This window comes from Schistocerca americana, chromosome X, assembly GCF_021461395.2.
Source record: "Schistocerca americana isolate TAMUIC-IGC-003095 chromosome X, iqSchAmer2.1, whole genome shotgun sequence".
In the NCBI taxonomy this organism is placed as follows: domain Eukaryota; kingdom Metazoa; phylum Arthropoda; class Insecta; order Orthoptera; family Acrididae; genus Schistocerca; species Schistocerca americana.
Window position 1 is genome coordinate 576,368,473 of NC_060130.1, and position 22,325 is coordinate 576,390,797.

The 22,325-nt window shown below is 38.9% G+C and overlaps 1 protein-coding gene across 1 annotated transcript in view; it reads left to right on the top strand.

Annotated features, from left to right (window-relative positions):
* The first annotated feature begins 325 nt into the window (after positions 1-325).
* Positions 326-22,325, top strand: part of LOC124555718 (protein transport protein Sec61 subunit alpha) — a 44,099-nt gene continuing 22,099 nt past the window's right edge. Inside the window, exons 1-4 of the mRNA XM_047129726.1 lie at positions 326-485; positions 689-756; positions 861-926; positions 13,938-14,148. Of these exons, the coding sequence (XP_046985682.1) occupies positions 479-485; positions 689-756; positions 861-926; positions 13,938-14,148 (352 nt within the window). The 5' untranslated portion in view covers positions 326-478. The remainder of the gene's footprint in view (positions 486-688; positions 757-860; positions 927-13,937; positions 14,149-22,325) is intronic.

Here is a 22,325-nt window from a genome sequence, read left to right on the forward strand (position 1 = left end):
TTATAAAGGTAGCCCGATAATAGTTTGCTGAAATATACAAACAGACTAGCAAACGACCCAAATGCAGGCGACGCGCTGTATCTGTAACATTTATTCATTACTATGGCTGAACTGAATGAATCATAGTTGAAGAAAGTTTACTGCACTAAGTAGATATACTAAGCGTCCGTGTCCACCGCCCTACCCAATGGTGCCACGTTGATCGAATACTGCCGTCGTGTAACTGTACTTCCATGCTCCAACAGTAGCCGCGTTGGAACCGGATGATCCCCACCACAGAGCTCTCTAGCGGTCCTTAGAACGAAACTGCGCCTGCGTCGACGAGTCACGTGACTGGTTGACTGTGGACGTGTAAAGCATAGTTGTCTTTCGAAGCGGTGAGAGGGTGGCTTGCGGACGGTGTCTTAATTTTCACATGTTGTAGTAGAACGTGTAAAACAAGAATTGCTATATATAAATAGTGTAAAACTCCGTAAATATGGGGAGTAAGTATTGATTGTTCTAAATGTGACAGATTTGTTTCCAGTTTCTAAAGTTTTGCTGAACTTCATTTGGTACTAATCACAGTTTGTTTTTGAGTGTTTAATTATATCACATTTCGATCTGTGATTACTGCGTTATTGCTTTTTATGTATTGCTTGGTGACATATTTTAAGTAATTACCTCGATGGTTGATCGTGTGTTACAGTCAAGTTCCTAGAGGTAATCAAGCCGTTTTGCAGTATACTTCCAGAAATCGCGAAACCTGAACGAAAGGTATGACGTTTAAGTGCTTTAATACGTTTTGTTCATATATTTTGTGTTTACCTCCCATGGCGAATTTATTATGAAGCGTCTAACGAACCATATGTTTGTTCCAGATTCAGTTTCGTGAGAAGGTGCTATGGACAGCGATAACGTTATTCATATTTTTAGTCTGCTGCCAGGTCAGTATTAAAATGTGACTGTTCGTTAATACATACATAAATTTATTCTTGTCTTTAAAATTGTAGTTTCGCCTTGCAACTTTTTGCCACTCCCTCATTGTAGGTTAGACAACCATGTTTCTCACAGTGTTCCGTTACTTGAATTTACCATAAGTACTTGCTTTACATTTGTTTTCACGTGTTTTGTGTGTGGAATTGTTGTTTTTAAACATTTGTAAGTGCGTCGACATGTTTTCAGCTTCTGCGTCACACGTGCGTATATTTTTGACGAACGTCAGTTTCAAACAGTGTTTCTATGCAGCAGTGTATCCATCACTGATTGTTCATGTTTGCCATATAACATGCAAATTGGCAGCCGAAAGGCCGATTTCATTGCTTGGTGGACTCGAAAAGTCTACAAATGTCAGTACAGAACGTGCTGAAAGCTATGCTTTTATCGTCGTCCACTAATGCGCACGCCGGCCCCAGTTACTAATTATTTTTTATAGTTTATGTACCGTACTTCACATGTCATAATGACAAATGTTAAATATGGAACAAATGTTGGTGACTAACCTAAACCTCAGATTACTCTCCAGATTCCCCCCCCCCCCCCCCCCCCCCCCCCCGCCCCCCGCGAAAAACGTAAACAACGTTGTTTATAGGGGGGCGGGGGAGTAGTCACTAGCACTGTAAAATTTGAGCCCACTATCTCAATTAGTATTATGGCTTTGAGTGCAGAATCATTTAGGAAATAGTAGAGATACAGTTGACAGCTGTAAGATTTGTAACCCAAGCATTTTAGCTATGCTGTTGATACTGTATTCAAGGCAAGATATAAGTACCATGAGACTTCCTTGTTCTGCACTTTCTGAAGCAAAAGGTAAACTTATTGTTCATCTAATACACTGCATAATTTTAAGAACCTGTGGTATCACAGTTTTTATACATTAAGAGAACACGCAGTAATGTAAGGTAACATGATGAGTGTGGGAGCTACAAGAATGATGCAACAAGTAATGGAAGTAAGCTATTTAGTTTGCTTCAGCAATAATTCAGTATTAGACTGGCTTTCAAAGGAAATAGAACACAAATGGAGGCGAGGAACTGCTATGAACAAGACTATGTTCGAGAAGGGATAATAGACAGGTGGGGAGACTGATTACATAGACTGGCTGGTGACATTAGTAGTAAAGCAGATGGTGTGGATGGGGAGGAGAAAAACAAAGGATGAGTTAGTGTGGGTATGTGATAGTTTTGGCAGGGAGTAACAGCTGATACTGTGACAGCATGTTCCCATGCAAGTCTCCGTGCGACACTTTTGGTATTTTGTGACTATCTTATTTTGTTACTGTGGTTTATGGAATCAAAGTGTTTGTACCAAAGTTAAATACATTCAGGGCCATAGTACAAGAATTTAGATTAGGAAATTACGCTAAAAATAGTTTTGTTATGTGGCTAACAAAGTAACTGGCTGTCTGGAGTAGTGGGTGTGTAAAAGGCAGACTGGTATTAGCAAGAAAGGCTTTCCTTAAAAAGAGAAACTTGTCAACATCTAATATAAATTTGTCAGGAAATCTTTTGAGTGTGGCCTCGTATGGAGGTGAAATGTGAGCTTCAAGCAGTTCAGAAAAGGAAAAGACTCTTTGAAGTAGGATATGATGCTACAGAGGAATACTGAAGATTACATTGGTTGATTAACTAATAAGGAACTACTCAAACAGTTTGAGGAAAAGAGAAAGTTACAGCACATCTAAAATGAAAGAAGGCATCGGTTCATAGAGCCCATTGTGAGATATCAAGGAGGTAATTTAGAGAAGTGTGGTAAGTGAAAACTGTAGAGGGGACATATGCATGAATACAGTAAACAGCATGTATGTTGCAGTTCTTATTAGATGAAGCAGTATGCACAGGATAGAAAATTGCGGAGAACTGCATTAAACTGCTCTTTGGACTAAAGACCACAACAACAGTGCAAGAATAGTTTATGCAGATTATTTTGCTAGATTTGTAAATAATATTGAGTTATTTGATATAAAGGGTGAAACCAAACTCTGACAGAATTTCTGAAGTTATTTAGGGATATTTTTGCTACAATGGGTCCAGTCTCTGGTGGCTCATTACAGAGTAATAATGCAGTTGTGATTTATTTGGTTTGTTTCCTCAGTTACCTTTGTTCCTGTGGAAATACACATACAACAGTGAAAAAGCCTGTAATATTGTCACCAAAGTGTTAAATACATAACACAGAATGATTTTATTATATACTTGCCTCCTTGCAGCAACAGCTAAACGTAGCATGATTGTGTCAGTCCTGTGGTTGCAGTCAGTGAACTCGTACATGAAATGTGTATTGGCCAACTCTTAATCAGTGAGCAAATCCGTAATACTGTGTCACTGTTAACAAACAGCTAACGCCACTGGAAAAACAATCCAGAGACAACCAAGCAGTGCTGAATGTGAACTTAAAGGCAAAGAATGAACTGGGTGTTGGGCATTAATATTGTGCTAAGAGTGTATGGAACATGGGTTACAATGTGGTACTGAACCACCCCCCCCCCCCCCCCCCCCTTTTTGTTTGAAATCTTCAGTGTGGCGATAGACTGGACAATTTGATCTGAGTTAGCAAAGCAAATTGACCAGTTGGGAAGCCTAATTGGTACTTCCACATTATATTGGAAAATGTGAATTGGCCCTCTTGGTGTTTAGTATAGAAATACTCAGAAAATATCCCATATAACTGTCATGTAGGAAATTTGTATCATGTACAAGCTTAGTGAATTCTAATCAGTTTTGGAATAGGCTATTTGACTGTTTTCTGGAAATCCTTGTAAATGATTGTCATTTTTTGCTAATAACATGCTTCCCCTCCAACCTCATCAATTTCAGAAGGGGGAAAAAAAAACAAATACATAACCCCACTAAAATGCTCCATTTGAGGTATGGTTCCTGTGATATCACTGGCTGGATTTCTGCTCTTAACTGTCTTAAATATCATTCAGAGAGACCTTGCTTTGAAAAATGGGTTACAGATGGTGTTTCGTACCACAGTGTACAAATGCATGTACAAAAACTACTGAAATTGAGTGTTCCAAATAATGAGGAGAATCGTTGCAGCTCTTTTAGAGATTGAAAAGAGAGAATGGTCACTGTGTTTCTCTCTGTGACAGTCATTTTGGTGTCACTAACAGCGCTTATAGTACTAGTAGTGGTGGTGGTGGTGGTGGTGGTGGTGGTGGTGATGATGACAGATATAAAAAGAATTTATAGGTGTACAAGATAGGTGTTTCCTGATATGGTGAGCTCTGGGGATAGGAAATTTAGAGAGACTGCACCAGCTAAGCTTACTGGGAAATTATGAATATCTGGCTGGAAAGGAGGATGTAGAAGGGTAATCCTTATTGTTGCTGTATTAGTAAGTCATTAACTGTCTTCCGAAGCTGGAGATGTTGTTCAATTCTCTAATATAATGTGGGAGGTTATTCCAGAGTCAGGTTCCTGATACTGAGGACTCTGAGAAAATGGCTGAACGTTGGAGGGTGACAAAGGATTTTGCTCTGATGGGGATGGAGGTTTCTGCCATCTCATTTGGACAGGATTATTAAAGTTGAGGAAAGACAGGTTAGGAGGGACAGTGTTTATTGATAAGACTGTTGACAAGACAGAGGGTATGAAAATCTCTGCACTTGTCTGCATGCACAGGATAGTTGTGAATATGATACACAGGATAGTTGTGAATATGATACACAGGATAGTTGTGAATATGATAAAGTTCAACATCATCAATATAATGAACACAGGCATCATGACCAGTTATTGGTGCTGCATGCTTTCCTGAGAAAGCCCTGGCAGGATAACATTGCTGTAATCAGTAACTAGAAGTATAAGTCTTTGTATAAGTTTCTTTTTCAGGTCAAGAGGGAATAGCTTTTTATATTTTTGTAGGGCATGGAGAGATGCTGATGGCTTCTTGCATATTGGGGTCATGTGCTCAGTCCAGTTTAGATTTTCATTTATTTTTACTCCTAGACTGTTTGCTGAAGGAGAAAAGTTGTCTCCCATTTGGGGTTAAAGATGGTAGGGATTCCAGATACTTCAGGTTAATGAGCTGGAATGACCAGTCAGTATCACTTTCTTTTATGGGTTGTGGTTTAATCCTATATCCTGCACCCATTTATGTAGTGCGCACAGGTCGGTATTGAGATTCTCAATAGGTGTCGTCAGGATAATTGGTTTTGCACTCAGATACAACTACAGGTCATCAGCGTACATGCGGTATTTGCAGTAGGACAAAACTGATGGCACATCATTTACATACAATGAAAAGTATGTAGGACTTAACACTAAACCGCGAGGATATCTGGTAGTACCTGCCCCCATTGTAACTTTTATGGGGCTGAATATGATGCATGGATGGCGAGACATCAGGTATGAGCAAAACCATCGCACTGCACTTGGCAAAAAGTTAAGGCTGCTAAGTTTGGCAAGTAAAATGTCGAAGTTGACAGTGTCGAAGGCTTTGTGGAAGTCAAAGAAGCACTTGATGCTTGCCTCTTGTGCATCTATGGCAAGCTTCAGGTCATCTGTTACCTTTATTAAGGCAGATGTGCTGTGGTATTTACAGAAACCTGATCAGTATTTGTCTAGTAGGTTGTTTGTGTTTAGTGTTTTAGCTGGTAGTGGCGTATATGCTCTCAGGTCTTGGACACTGCAGGAAGAATGCAACACCCTTTTCAGGTAGTGGCTTAATCTGTCACATTTCCAGGCCTCGGGGAATACACATGTTGTTAAGGAGTGATTAATATCTGTTACAGTGGGCAGTAGTGGGTCAGTAATAAAATTCATCATATGGACTGTGATGCCATTTTGTCTGGTAGATGCTGATCTGATATGAATGGTTGCTTTTGTGATGGTATTCAATGTAATGTCCTTTAGATAGAATTTTTCACAGCTTGTCATTTATCCCCATGAATAAGCGATGAGTCTGTTTCATTTGTGGTTCAGCTGTGGTTGTAAGTAATGTAGAGTACCAGTTCAGTTCTGTGGCGGTGCCAAACAGGTCAGCTGCAGCTTTTACTTTGCCTATACTAAGACCATGTAGGTTTTTGTGTAGCACAGCTGTTCTTTCTGTTGTCTGTTATTGTATGGACATGCAAGAGTTTTCAGTTTCACACAGCTTGACTGGCTCTGTTCCACTTCTGCTTGTAAGCAGTAGGGCTTTCAGGCATGGATATAGTTTGTATGCATGATGTGCAACATCCCTGAGATTCATGAGCTGTTTTAGTTCAGATAGCCAAGGCACAGGTTTTCTTCTTACTTTTCCAGGCTTCGGGGAAGCATATTTGTCATATAGTTAGGTCAGTTTGTTAATAAACCCATGAAGTTTTTTGTTTATATCCAAGAAAGAAATAGAAGACATTGCTCTATTTCTTACACCTCAGTTGCAAGTTCAGATAAAGTAATGTGTTTGGGGTTTGGTATGTAGTCAGTTGCAGTTTCCTTCTGAGGCATTCTATCAAGAACGTCATGAAATTTATGGGCAGACATGTGTGGTGCAGATATTTGAGGGGTATGAATTATTCTGTTAGGGGATTTCATTGCAAATATATGTATGAGATTGTGATCATTGTTCATGTTATGGGTAGGATCAAACTGTAGTAGCAGCAAGTTTGAAGAAGAAAGTGTCTGCTTAAATTTCACACTGTAAGAACTAGTGTACAGAAAATTTGTTAGTGTCACCACCTATAGTTACCTGCTTGTATGTCGATTTGAGACTTTAAGAGTAGTTTTGAAGCAGGCAAACCTGCCTGTTTTACAAGGTTTGTGAAGGACACATCAGGCTCTTTCTGTTCAGGGATTTGGTCTCTGTGAATGAATGTATTCCACTGGTTTATCATCCATATTGTTGGATATTTGTAGCACAGTAGATGATAAATCGGAGCAATATGTGCGCTCGTACTCTAGCCTGTCGTTGATTACATCTGTCGTGTCTTACAAAGATGTAGCCCTCTAGATCTACTGAACTTGTGGCAGTACTTGGTTTGAGCCATATCTCTGATACTTATATGGATATCTGTGTCTCAAAATATGACAAAACTCATCAGGATGAGCTGCCAGAGATAGACTTTTGTGTGTGGAATATGCAGCTAAGTGCATTCAGGTGCAAAGCTCATGAGGATGCCACTACTGGACATTAGTGACTCTGGGCCAGTGAGAGTGGGGGACAATGCATAGTGGAACATTCAGCAAGTAAGGGGTGCAGATTCCCAGAAGTGAAAGCAATTGGTGTCTTCAGGTAGAAGCTTTTGTGGGCAAGACTGAAGGCTTTCACAAGTTGCCCTGGAAAATCTTTCCAGCATGGTCCAACCAAATAATAAAGCTGCAGATTTCCTCAGTTTTAAGACAGGTCTACAACTTACTGCCACATCACAGTATGTTCGTTCCAGTCACCACACAGTGCAGTTTTCGTATTTCTTACTTTTGGAACTTAAGTCTGGTTTGTTTTCTAAGCATGAAGAGGCCTCAGACACCAACTTTTGGAAGGTTTCCCCTATCAACCTTCACAAAATTCGTTTCCGTTCTTACTTAAAAGTGGTAAATGCAGTTTCCACTACTGAATAACTGTTTGCAGGAAGTACAAAAGAACCCAAGTAATCATCGATGGAGACTTTGATCATCCAACTATTACTTGGGAAAATTTGTTTTGTTAGTAGTGGGCATAAGACATACTGTGAAACTCTACTGAATTCCTTCTCTGAAAACTACCTAGAGCAGGTAATTAGGAACCCTACTCATGATGGAAATGTATTGCACCTAATGGCAACAAATAGATCTGACTTCTTTGAGGCTGCCCACATTGAAACTGGTATCAGTGACCATGATGCAGTTGTGGCAACAATGGTTACTAAAGCGCAAAGAATAACTAAAACAAGCAGAAATATAATATATATAACGAAAGTGCTGGCAGGTCGATACACACACAAACATACACACAAAATTCAAGCTTTCGCAACAAACTGTTGCCTCATCAGGAAAGAGGGAAGGAGAGGGAAAGACGAAAGGATGTAGGTTTTAACGGAGAGGGTAAGGAGTCATTCCAATCCCAGGAGCGGAAAGACTTACCTTAGGGGGAAAAAAGGACAGGTATACACTCGCGCTCGCGCGCGCACACGCACACACACATCCATCCGCACATACACAGACACAAGCAGACATTTTTTTCATCTGCTTGTGTCTGTGTATGTGCGGATGGATATGTGTGTGTGTGTGTGTGTGTGCGCGCGCGCGAGTGTATACCTGTCCTTTTTTCCCCCTAAGGTAAGTCTTTCCGCTCCTGGGATTGGAATGACTCCTTACCCTCTCCCTTAAAACCTACATCCTTTCGTCTTTCCCTCTCCTTCCCTCTTTCCTGATGAGGCAACAGTTTGTTGCGAAAGCTTGAATTTTGTGTGTATGTTTGTGTGTCTATCGACCTGCCAGCACTTTCGTTTGGTAAGTCACATCATCTGTGTTTTTAGGTATATTTTTTCCGCGTGGAATGTTTCCCTCCATTATATATATATATATATATAAAATTTCAGTAAACCAGATAAAAACATCAGTAGTGTCATATCTTGAGGTGGAACTCGAAACTCCTTCTGAATCTGCGTACTGTGTTCATCTCCTGGCCTCTCTCTACAATTTTTACCCCCCCCCCCCCCCCCAGCACTTTCTTCCAGTACTAAATTGGTAATCCATTGATGTTTCAGAACATGTTGTATCAACCGATCCCTTCTTTTGGTCAAGTAGTTCCACTAACTTCTTGTCTCTGTGATTCTGTTAAGTACCACCTTATTAGTTAATGAACCACCCATCTAAACTTCAGCATTCTTCTGTAGCACAAAATTTCAGAAGCTTATATTCTCTTCCTGTCTAAGGTGTTTATTGTCCATGTTTCACTTTCATACATGGCTAAACACTGGACAAATACTCATCGAAAAGACTTCCCAACACTTAAATCTATATTCGATGTTAATAAATTTCTCTTCTTAAGAAATGCTTTTCTTGCCGTTTGCAGTTTACATTTTATATCATCTGTACTTTGACCATAATCAGTTATTTTGTTGTCCAAATAGCAAAACTCATCTACTACTTTTTCATTTTCTTATCTAATTCCCTTAGCATCACTCAGTTTAATTCCAATGTATTCCATTATCATTGTTTTGCTTTTGTTGATGTTCATCTTGTATGCTCCTTTCAAGACCCTGCCCATTCTGTTCAATTACTGTTAAGTCATTTGCTGTTTCTGAATGAATTAAAATGCCGTCAATAAACCTCAGAGTTTTTATTTCTTTTCCCTGAACTTTAATTTCTACTCCAGATTTTTCTAGGCTACAACCATGTCTCGCTCCTTCTCAACCACGTCTTCCCATTTACACCCCTCAGCTTTTTTAACTGCCATCTGGTTTCTGTAGAAGTTGTAAATAGCCTTTTGCTTCCTGAATTTTATCCTAATACCATCAGAATTTCAAAGAATATTCCAGTCAACATTGTCAAAAGCTTTCTCTAAGTCTACAAATGCTAGAAACGTAGGTTTGCCTTTCCTTAATCTGTCTTCTAACACAACTTACAGGTTCACTATTGCCTCGCATATTCCTGCATTTCTGTGGAATCCAAATTGCTATTCCCTGTGGTCAGTTTCTACCAGTTTTTCCAATCTTCTGTAAAGAATTCATATTTGTATTTGCAACTGTGACTTACTAAACTGATAGTTCAGTAATTTTTACATCTGTCAGCTACTACTTTCTTTGGAATTGGAGTTATTACATTCTTCTCGAAGTCTGAGGGTATTTTGCCTGTCTAATACATCTTGCACACCAATGGAAGAGTGTCGTCTCCCAAGGCTATCCACAATTCTGATGGAATATCTTCTACTCCTTGGGCCTTGTTTTGACTTAGGTCTTTCAGAGCTCTGTGTCAGCTTCTTCACACACACTATCATATCTCCCATCTCATCTTCACCTACGTCCACTTCCCTTTCTATAATATTGCCATCAAGTTTGTCACCTTTGTGTAGACCCTGTGTATACTTCTTCCACCTTTTTAGCTTTCCCTTCTTTGCTTGGGACTGGCTTCCCATCTGAGCTTTTGATATTCATACGGCTGCTTCTCTTTTCTGCAAAGCCCTCTTCAATTTTTGTGTAGGTGGTATTTATCTGTATCTTACTGAAATATGCTTCTGAATCCGTACATTTGTTCTCTAGCCATTCCTGCTTAGCCATTTTGCACTTCCTGTCGTTTGATATTTTTTTAACGTTTGTGTCCCTGTTCACCTGCTTCATTTGCTGCATTTTTATATTTTTACCTTTCATCAGTTAAATTCAGTATCTCGTGTTATCCAAGAATTTATACTAGGCCTTGTGTTTTTACTTATTTGATTCTCTGCTGCCATCACTATTTCATCTCTTAAAGCTGCTCATTTTTTTGCTACTGTATTCCTTTGCTGCCCCTGAAAATCTCAGCAACTTCTGGTTCTTTCAACTTATCCAGGTCTCATCTATTTAATCTTTTACATGTTTCCAATTTCTTCAATTTTAATCTACAATTGTTTTGCAACCTAAAACCTGGTTCCTATATCTGTCTCTTACCATTACATAATCAGTCGCAGACCTCCCCGTGTCTCCAGGTCTCCTCCACGTATACAACCTTCTTTTATGATTTTTAAACCAAGTGTTAGCAGTGAGTGAGTTATGCTCTGTGCAAAACTCAACCAGGGTGCTTTCCTTTCCCCCAAGTTCATACTTATCTACTATTTTTCCTTTTCCAAGTATTGAATTCCTGTCCATCACCATTAAATATTTGTTTCCCTTAACTATCTGAGTAATTTCTTTTATCTCATCATGCAGTTTTTTTCTCTCTCTCCATGTGTGGAAGTAGTTTGCATATAAACTTGTATTACTGTGGTGGGTATGAGCTTTGTGTCTATCTTGGCTACAATAATGCATTCACATTGCTGTTCATAATAGCTTACCCACATTCCTTTTTTCTTATTTATTATTAAACCTACTCCTGCGTTATCCCCTATTTGATTTTATATTTGTAACATTGTCTTCACGTGACCAGAAGTCCTGTTCCTCCTGCCACCAAACTTCACTAAATCCCACAATATCTAACTTCAGCCAATTGTTTTTAAATTTTCTAACCTACCTGCTCATTTAAGGGATTTAACATCCCATGCTCTGATCCTTAGAATGCTAGTTTTGTTTCTCCTGATGACATCTTCCGGAGTAGTTCCTGCCCGGAGATTAGAATAGGGGACTGTTTTGTTTTAAGCAAGAGGATGCCATCCTCATTTAACCGTACAGAATGCTGCATGCCCCGAGGAAGAATTATGGCTGTAGTTCCCCCTTGCTTTCAGCTTTTTGTGGTATTACCACATCAAGGCCGTTTTGGTTGATGGTAAAAGGACAGATCAGTCAATCATCCAGATAATTGCCCTTAAAGGCTGCTGCCCCTCTTCAGGAACCACATGTTTGTCTGGCCTCTCAACAGATAGCCTTATGTTGTGATTACACCTATGGTGCTGCTATCTGTATCGCTGAGGCGTGCAAGCCAGCTCAATGATGGCAAGGTCCATGGTTCAGTAGAATAGTTCATAATGGGAGGGAACTTCCATGGTACACATCCACTGTAAAGAAACTTCTAAAGAAACAGAGATTACAAAAGTGTAGGGTTGTAGATAGAGAGACGCTGAATGAAACTCATTTGGCTGTTAAAGCAATACATGATGCCTTCAATGGCTACTGTAGCGGAATATTGTCAAATGATTATTCACGAAAGCCAAAGAAATAATGGTTGTATGTAAAGGCTATTAGTGGGACCAAAGTTAGTGTCCAGTCCATAACAAATGAGACAGGAACTGAAACTGAGGGTAGCGAAGCAAAAGCTGAAGTGCTTAACCCTTTTCTAAAATTTTCTGTTATGAAGAAAAACCCAGGAGAATTGCCTGAATTTAATCCTTATACCACTGCAAAGATGAATGAAATAAGTGTTGGTGTCAGTGTTATTGAGAAACAGCTAAAATCTTTAAAATTGAACAAAGCCCCAGGGCCCAATGGAAGCCCTGTCAGATTCTATACAGAATTTGCAACTGACTCTGTCGTAGATCCCTCGAACAAAAATCCATGTCCAGCTCGTGGAAAAAAGTGCAGGTCGCACCTGTCTACAAAAACGGTAGTCAGTGATCCACAAAACTACTGACCAATATCCACGACATGGATTTGTTGTAGAATCTTAGAACATATTCTGAACTTAAACATAATGTGGTATCTTCAGCAGAATGGTCTCCTCAATGCCAACCAGCATGGATTCCAAAAACATTAATCATGTGAAACCAAACTTCCACTTTTCTCATGTGGCATACTGAAAACTTTGGATCAAGGCAGTCAGGTGCAGTATTTCTTGATTTCTGAAAAGCATTTGACTCAGAACCACAAATACTTATTGTCAGAAGTACAATCATATTGGGTATCAATTTAAATTTGTGACTGCATTGAGGACTTTTTGGTAGGGAGAATGCAGCATACTATCTTGGATATTGTGTCATTGTCAGATGTAGGAGTAACTTCAGATACACCTCAGGGAAGCATATTGGGACTCTTGCTGTTAATGTTGTATGTTAATGACCTTGCAGTTATTAACAGTAACCGGAGACTTTTTGCAGACGAGTTATGTACAATGAAGTAATGTCTGAAAGAAGCTGCATAAATATTCAGTCAGGTCTTGACAAGATATCAAAGTGCTGCAAAGATTGACATCTTCCTTCAAATGTTCAGAAATATAAAATTATGCACTTAACAAAATGAAAATAAAAAAATAGTAACGTATGACTGTAATACCAGTGAGTCACTGTTGGAATCGGCCAACTCAGCCAAATACCTAGGGGTAACACTTTGTAGGGATTTTAAATTGAACGATCACGTAGGCTTAGTCATGGGTAAAGCAGGTGGTAGACATCAGTTTATTGGTAGAATACTGGGGAAGTGCAGTCAGTCTACAAAGGAGATAGCTTAAAAATCACTCGTTCGGCTGATTCTAGAATACTGCTCAAGTGTGTGCGATCCGTACCAGATAGTATTAACGGTATATTGAATGTGTACAGAGAAGGGCGACTCGGATGGTCACAGGTTTGTTTAATCCATGGGAGAGAGTCACAGATATTCAACTGGAACTGAACTGGAAGATTCTTGAAGATACACGTAAACTATCCGAGAAAGCCTATTAACAAAGTTTGAAGAACCAGCTTTAAATGGTGATGAATCTAGAAATACATTAAAATCCCCTACATTTCATCACATAGGGATCATGAGGATAAGATTAGAATAATTACTGCACACACAGAGGCATTGAGTCAATCATTCTTCCCATGCTCCGTACATGAATGGAACATGAAGGAACCCTAATAACTAATATAGTGGGACATACCGTCTGCCATGGACCTTCAGTGGTCTGCAGGGTATAGATGTAGATGCAACTGCTATGTGGAGTGGCCACGCGGTTTGAAGCACGTTGTCACGGACTGCATGGCCCCTCCTGCTGGAGAGTTGAGTTCTCTATTGGACATGGGTGTATGTGTTGTTCTTAGCATAAGTTAGTTTAATTACTGTTTAAGACTAGGAACCCTTGACCTCAGAGTTTGGTCCCTTTTCACACACATTTTTTTGGAAGTAGCTTTGGCTAACACTCTTACAATACGTACAGCTTCATCTTACTCTTATTCCTGTGACATCACTAGAGCTTCAGCCAATAACAAAACAGTTTTGATCATGTGGCCAAATCTTTATATTTAATGACTTTTAAGCTTAAATTGCAGAAAAATTGAGAATATTGACTGAAAATGCTATTAAATGTTAAAATCATTCAGAATGACGAGTGTGTAAACCATATTTTCGACATAGGAAAATATCCTGTTGTTTGATGCAGACTTCATGAACTCTTGAATTCGGCACCCTCATTTGAAGGAAACCTAATATATTGTTTGCTTTGATATTTCAGATACCCCTGTTTGGCATAATGAGTTCAGACTCTGCAGACCCATTCTACTGGATACGTGTTATTCTAGCTTCCAATCGAGGTACTCTTATGGAACTTGGTATTTCCCCCATTGTAACTTCAGGTTTAATTATGCAGCTATTGGCTGGAGCCAAGATAATTGAAGTCGGCGACACACCAAAGGACAGAGCTTTATTCAATGGAGCACAGAAATGTAAGTATCTTTCCATTACTTAGTGTTGTATGCTAACTTGTATGCCATGTTTTTGGAACATTTAATAAAAAAATAGATGAGATTAGCATTTTTCTCTCCATGAACTATTTTTCTCTCCATGAACTATTTTTTTCTCTCCATGAACTATTTTTTTCTCTCCATGAACTATTTTTTTCTCTCCATGAACTATTTTTTTCTCTCCATGAACTATTTTTTTCTCTCCATGAACTGTTTTTCTCTCCCCATGAACTGTTTTTCTCTCCCCATGAACTGTTTTTCTCTCCCCATGAACTGTTTTTCTCTCTCCATGAACTGTTTTTCTCTCTCCATGAACTGTTTTTCTCTCTCCATGAACTGTTTTTCTCTCTCCATGAACTGTTTTTCTCTCTCCATGAACTGTTTTTCTCTCTCCATGAACTGTTTTTCTCTCTCCATGAACTGTTTTTCTCTCTCCATGAACTGTTTTTCTCTCTCCATGAACTGTTTTTCTCTCTCCATGAACTGTTTTTCTCTCTCCATGAACTGTTTTTCTCTCTCCATGAACTATTTTTCTCTCTCCATGAACTATTTTTCTCTCTCCATGAACTATTTTTCTCTCTCCATGAACTATTTTTCTCTCTCCATGAACTATTTTTCTCTCTCCATGAACTATTTTTTTCTCTCCATGAACTATTTTTTTCTCTCCATGAACTATTTTTTTCTCTCCATGAACTATTTTTCTCTCTCCATGAACTATTTTTCTCTCTCCATGAACTATTTTTCTCTCTCCATGAACTATTTTTCTCTCTCCATGAACTATTTTTCTCTCTCCATGAACTATTTTTCTCTCTCCATGAACTATTTTTCTCTCTCCATGAACTATTTTTCTCTCTCCATGAACTATTTTTCTCTCTCCATGAACTATTTTTCTCTCTCCATGAACTATTTTTCTCTCTCCATGAACTATTTTTCTCTCTCCATGAACTATTTTTCTCTCTCCATGAACTATTTTTCTCTCTCCATGAACTATTTTTCTCTCTCCATGAACTATTTTTCTCTCTCCATGAACTATTTTTCTCTCTCCATGAACTATTTTTCTCTCTCCATGAACTATTTTTCTCTCTCCATGAACTATTTTTCTCTCTCCATGAACTATTTTTCTCTCTCCATGAACTATTTTTCTCTCTCCATGAACTATTTTTCTCTCTCCATGAACTATTTTTCTCTCTCCATGAACTATTTTTCTCTCTCCATGAACTATTTTTCTCTCTCCATGAACTATTTTTCTCTCTCCATGAACTATTTTTCTCTCTCCATGAACTATTTTTCTCTCTCCATGAACTATTTTTCTCTCTCCATGAACTATTTTTCTCTCTCCATGAACTATTTTTCTCTCTCCATGAACTATTTTTCTCTCTCCATGAACTATTTTTCTCTCTCCATGAACTATTTTTCTCTCTCCATGAACTATTTTTCTCTCTCCATGAACTACTTTTCTCTCTCCATGAACTACTTTTCTCTCTCCATGAACTACTTTTCTCTCTCCATGAACTACTTTTCTCTCTCCATGAACTACTTTTCTCTCTCCATGAACTACTTTTCTCTCTCCATGAACTACTTTTCTCTCTCCATGAACTACTTTTCTCTCTCCATGAACTACTTTTCTCTCTCCATGAACTACTTTTCTCTCTCCATGAACTACTTTTCTCTCTCCATGAACTACTTTTCTCTCTCCATGAACTACTTTTCTCTCTCCATGAACTACTTTTCTCTCTCCATGAACTACTTTTCTCTCTCCATGAACTACTTTTCTCTCTCCATGAACTACTTTTCTCTCTCCATGAACTACTTTTCTCTCTCCATGAACTACTTTTCTATCTCCATGAACTACTTTTCTCTCTCCATGAACTACTTTTCTCTCTCCATGAACTACTTTTCTCTCTCCATGAACTACTTTTCTCTCTCCATGAACTACTTTTCTCTCTCCATGAACTACTTTTCTCTCTCCATGAACTACTTTTCTCTCTCCATGAACTACTTTTCTCTCTCCATGAACTACTTTTCTCTCTCCATGAACTACTTTTCTCTCTCCATGAACTACTTTTCTCTCTCCATGAACTACTTTTCTCTCTCCATGAACTACTTTTCTCTCTCCATGAACTACTTTTCTCTCTCCATGAACTACTTTTCTCTCTCCATGAACTACTTTTCTCTCTCCATGAACTACTTTTCTCTCTCCATGAACTACTTTTCTCTCTCCATGAACTACTTTTCTCTCTCCATGAACTACTTTTCTCTCTCCATGAACTACTTTTCTCTCTCCATGAACTACTTTTCTCTCTCCATGAACTACTTTTCTCTCTCCATGAACTACTTTTCTCTCTCCATGAACTGTTTTTCTCTCTCCATGAACTGTTTTTCTCTCTCCATGAACTCTTTTTCTCTCTCCATGAACTGTTTTTCTCTCTCCATGAACTGTTTTTCTCTCTCCATGAACTGTTTTTCTCTCCCCATGAACTGTTTTTCTCTCTCCATGAACTGTTTTTCTCTCTCCATGAACTGTTTTTCTCTCTCCATGAACTGTTTTTCTCTCTCCGTGAACTGTTTTTCTCTCTCCGTGAACTGTTTTTCTCTCTCCGTGAACTGTTTTTCTCTCTCCGTGAACTGTTTTTCTCTCTCCATGAACTGTTTTTCTCTCTCCATGAACTGTTTTTCTCTCTCCATGAACTGTTTTTCTCTCTCCATGAACTGTTTTTCTCTCTCCATGAACTGTTTTTCTCTCTCCATGAACTGTTTTTCTCTCTCCATGAACTGTTTTTCTCTCTCCATGAACTGTTTTTCTCTCTCCATGAACTGTTTTTCTCTCTCCATGAACTGTTTTTCTCTCTCCATGAACTATTTTTCTCTCTCCATGAACTATTTTTCTCTCTCCATGAACTATTTTTCTCTCTCCATGAACTATTTTTCTCTCTCCATGAACTATTTTTCTCTCTCCATGAACTATTTTTCTCTCTCCATGAACTATTTTTCTCTCTCCATGAACTATTTTTCTCTCTCCATGAACTATTTTTCTCTCTCCATGAACTATTTTTCTCTCTCCATGAACTATTTTTCTCTCTCCATGAACTATTTTTCTCTCTCCATGAACTATTTTTCTCTCTCCATGAACTATTTTTCTCTCTCCATGAACTATTTTTCTCTCTCCATGAACTATTTTTCTCTCTCCATGAACTATTTTTCTCTCTCCATGAACTATTTTTCTCTCTCCATGAACTATTTTTCTCTCTCCATGAACTATTTTTCTCTCTCCATGAACTATTTTTCTCTCTCCATGAACTATTTTTCTCTCTCCATGAACTATTTTTCTCTCTCCATGAACTATTTTTCTCTCTCCATGAACTATTTTTCTCTCTCCATGAACTATTTTTCTCTCTCCATGAACTATTTTTCTCTCTCCATGAACTATTTTTCTCTCTCCATGAACTATTTTTCTCTCTCCATGAACTATTTTTCTCTCTCCATGAACTATTTTTCTCTCTCCATGAACTATTTTTCTCTCTCCATGAACTATTTATGCTTGAAAATTAACTGCCAGGTAATATTTTCCTAAAGTAAGCATACTTAGCAATACATTAAAAATTGTAACAGTATTGTCAGTATAGAAGTGTTGCACTACCATTAACATTATTTTCTGTAAATGGTAATTCTGTGTTTATGTATAAGAACTAACCCCATAGGTTCTCCTGAGCAGGAATGTCAGTTTATGAATGAAAAATTAGTCATACATTGAGAAAATTACAGCCCGACCTATACTCGGGTACAGTCTAAATAACACAAAGTTGCAACCCGAGCTATTCTTGGTCTCCAAAGTGTTAAGAATATCATACAATAATAATATACTTTTTTACTTTAAAGGTAGCTTAAATATGACAGTACTTAAGATATACTAATAATTTCAGCCGATTGTTTCTTGGTACTTCGGCTCGTATTTTATGCTACATGTCAGTGTAATTTCCACAGCTGAATGCTTTCATTAAAAATAAATCCTCCGTTGAATTGTGGAGGTGAGCCAGTGAAGAATTTGTTGCCAGATCTACATTTATCTGCACCAGTTTATTTCATCAAACCATTGTTTATGGTGTTCCTATTTAGTTGGTATTTCTGCTGTTCCCAGTTGTCATTGTTGAGAGACAAGCTTTTCTTCAGGTGTGCACAACACTTTCAATGCTGTATTTATAAGAAGATACAGTAGGTCTCTGTTTCACCAAAGACGAAACAGTTAGCTCTTCTTGAATGAAATGCATTTCTTTTAATGTGGGTCTAAGTGTGTAACCCATGTTAACATTTTGAATCTTTGTTCCATCAAAGATGAAATTTTTTTTATAAATAATAGATTACAATATTTGGCCATATTATCAGTCATTTATCTACCTGCCCCAAATAAAGAATCTTGAAGTATTGTCGGCTAGGTTTTTACAGAGGGCATTCCACCTATAGTTACATTAAGTTTTGTTCATTTCTATGTAGGCCATGACGAATATTTATGGATATTAGAAGCTTTAATATCGGAGTATTTTAGAAAAGCAAAATTCTAGATCGGGGCCAGTTGTGTATGTTTGTGTTCTCTGCAACAGTGTTGCCAGTGCTCGCCATGAGGGTTGATGGGAAGGTAAGGGATGTGTGTGGTGCTGGGTTTTTGCAGCCAAAGAGAGATCAGTGGACAGGCAATGTGTTTCAAAGTAATACAGGCACATTTTTGTGTCAGTATATCACAGCCTTCGAAATCATAACACATTAAAAAGAAACAATTATTTTGACAATTATGAATGTAATTTTTGAGTAAAACTATCATTTTCCAATGTAACCTAGGCCTCTGGCTAAGTTGCAGATCAGTCTAGCACTGCAACCTGATATTTTAGCTTTGCATTTGTTGCTTTGCCAAATCACAACCCAGCTGTCACACACCAACCTAGTCATAATCTCGTGATTTGTGACATGTTCAGAGAAAAGTGTCAGATACCTATGACAGCAGTCAAGAGAGTGATTTGTATTTCAGCACTAGAAATTCATTTTTCTCACACCCATCATTGATCCCGTGAAAGTACCATCCCAATGGATAAGCGAAACTGAAATGTTATTAACCTATGAGCAGCAGAGAAACATTGCCGTGACTGCCACTGGCCCTGATTGAGACTTCAGCCTTTTAGAAATGGTCCACTCTATAGGCTTTGTCCAATTGTTTGTGATGATCAAGATGATAAACTTGAGCAATTTCCATTGGGCACTGTGTGCTGTCAAATGATAAAAGATTATAAACTCCAGCAATTCCCATTGAGCACTGTGCACTGTCACCCCATTGGCTGTAAGCAACAAGAAGTTGTCACCAGTACACAATCTAAGGGCCACACACACACACACACACACACACACACACACACACACACACACACACAGTAAGTGCACTTAAGCCACTGAAATGCGCATAAGTCAAGAAATTGTAAATATCCATGAGGGGAAAACATGGCACCATTGTGAAACGGTACTGCCTGAAGTCCTAAACTGTTGTTCACACTAAGACATCAGTGCAAGGCACACTTACAGTTAGTGTGCCTACAACAGTCCATGTGGGAGGAAGTATTGGATATTGAAATGCTGAACAGCATTTTAGTCATTGGGACACACCATACTTGAATCAAGTAACAGGAAGATACAGCAAGCAGATTACAATGACCTTAGTAATGACCAAGTCATAGGGAGACTTAGAGGCTTACTACAGTCAGTGAGAGTTGGGTAAGAAGTTGAATGTTGCCTCTAGTGTTTCTTCATGGATGTTGGCCATTGCAGGAGAAAAATTGTTGTGTGGCTATATGGCCATGATTGACAGTATCCTTCAGCCTGTTGCAGGGATTTTTACCTTGCCCAAGTGACTAGGCATGCAGTCTGTGCCACATGTTGTAGTCTAAATCTCACATGAGTATTTGTGTCACACATCCTCATTCAGTTTGTGTATCATTGGCCTAAAGAGGTTCCTCTGTACGTACACAAATGCACCGTATGCGTCACTGAATGTGATGTTATGACTACTCTGAGTGGACCCAAGGAACATTGAAACGTCGTTTTGTCCACAGTTTAGCCAGGAGAGTGATTCTTATCATTTATTCGACTGTGATGTGTTGTAATCTTGTTGAAGCGCCGCCGGCGCGCGCGCGTGTGTGTGTGTGTGTGTGTGTGTGTGTGTGTGTGTGTGTGTGTGTGTGTGTGTGGGGGGGGGGGGGGGGGGGGGGGGGGGGAGGGGAAAGCTTTATGTTGGAAGCATTCGTTCCACTGTGTATGTTGTACAACAGTGTTGCAACTGACCTTTGCACGTTATCACTGCAGTTGGGCGTGCATCATGAACGTGGTGTATGTGAACTTGGTTCCCATATGCTGCATGGTAATGCCCAATCACACAAGTGGCAATTGATGCCAGCAGCTATGTGAGGCTCTTTGGAGACACCACAGTTGTGTGCAGGAAGCTGATATCATTAGAAACTTTGTATAAAATGCAGACATGCTAGGAGATCAGTGCCTGGTGCAAAGATTGGTAGCCAGCTGTAAACACAATAAATGTAATGTGAGAGGACAGACGATACTGTTTAGCCAAGCAGTCAGTCACTTGAATTGGTTACAATCATAAAATATCCAAGATTTCCTGTCTAAATTGATTTAAAAGGGAATGACCAAATAAATCTAGCCATTGGGAAAGGCATAGCCTCATTTATTGGAAGAATCCAGAATGTAGTAATTCACATGTTTAAATAACCCTTATTTGACCAATTCTTGACAGTGGCTAGTTCACTGCACTTGCATTCAGGATGATGAGGGTTCAGATCTGCATCCAGCCATTTAGATTTAGGTTTGCCAGGATTTCCCTGAATCACTCCAGGTAATTGCCAGGATAGTTTCTCTGAAAGAGCATGGTCAGTTATTGTCTCCATCCTTAAAAAAAATCTGTTTTTCGTCTCTAATGACCTCTTTGTCGACTTGGTGTAAAACTGTCATCTTACTACCATTGTAACATTTCTTGAACATAATGTTGCAATCTGTGATACTTACCAAGCTGGAGTAACGGCGGTGATGGTCAAGATTCAAAGAAGAGCTGCACAACTTGTCATGGTTTTGTGATGGAAATTCTCAAAATGCAGTGGTACATATTAGTAGATAGATACAGCACAGCAATGGCAGTTTTACACAATGCAGAGAGCCCATATTAGAAAATGAGTCAAGACACACACTACTTTCTCCTACATGCTTCTTGCAAAATGACAGCACTGGAAATTTGACTGCATATGGAGGGGTGCAAGTAGTCTTTTTTCCACATTCCATCTGTGAATGGGAAAGGGGGGTGGGGTGCTGGTGGACAGATAAACTATGTACTGTCCACCACAAACCATATGGCAGCTTGTCAAGTGTGGTCACCTGCTAGATCTAAGTCTAATTTACCGAATGTTCTGGGCTGATTGATTGCAACCATTGTGTTACCACTGTGGGGCATTTCTGACATTCCTCCCAATCCATGCTGGCTAGCCTGGGCTGCAATACGTGAAGTCATTGTTCATCCTATGACACAGGAAGGCAACATACATGTAACACCACTTTCCTTAATTTTTTTTGATATGGGTGAGATTTTGTTCAGCAAGTGGTGTTCTTTTCAACAGAGAAAATGTTGTCATTCATAACTCGCATATCAGTTGCATGTGTATCAGCACAAGTTTGTGCTGTATGCAGACATATGTCTGTTGACCCTGAAGTTGTGTTGTTGGTATTTTCACCACTGTGCCTGCAGTTGTTCAGAGTTTTCTCAATTCACTGTGGATGTTCTATCTTCTCATTCTGCCTATTACAGGATTTTACTTGTTCGTTTAAATTATGTTCAGTGTGATTCACCATTGGTTACAGTAATAAAGGCAGCATCACAGATGTAGTTTATGGGTTGATAATGGATCTAGTGACCAATATTTTCCATCACATTCAGAGTCATCCAGTGCTGATCAGTGTGTTCCATTTTCTTGTTACCTTATTACTTTTCATGAAAATTGATAGTCTCCTGTGTTTCGTTGCTTTTACGGATATTGAGTAAAACATCTTAGATGTAGCACCTATAGGTAAGTTAGGGAAACTAGTTTTAGGTGAAAAAATAGCATAAAAATCACAGATCG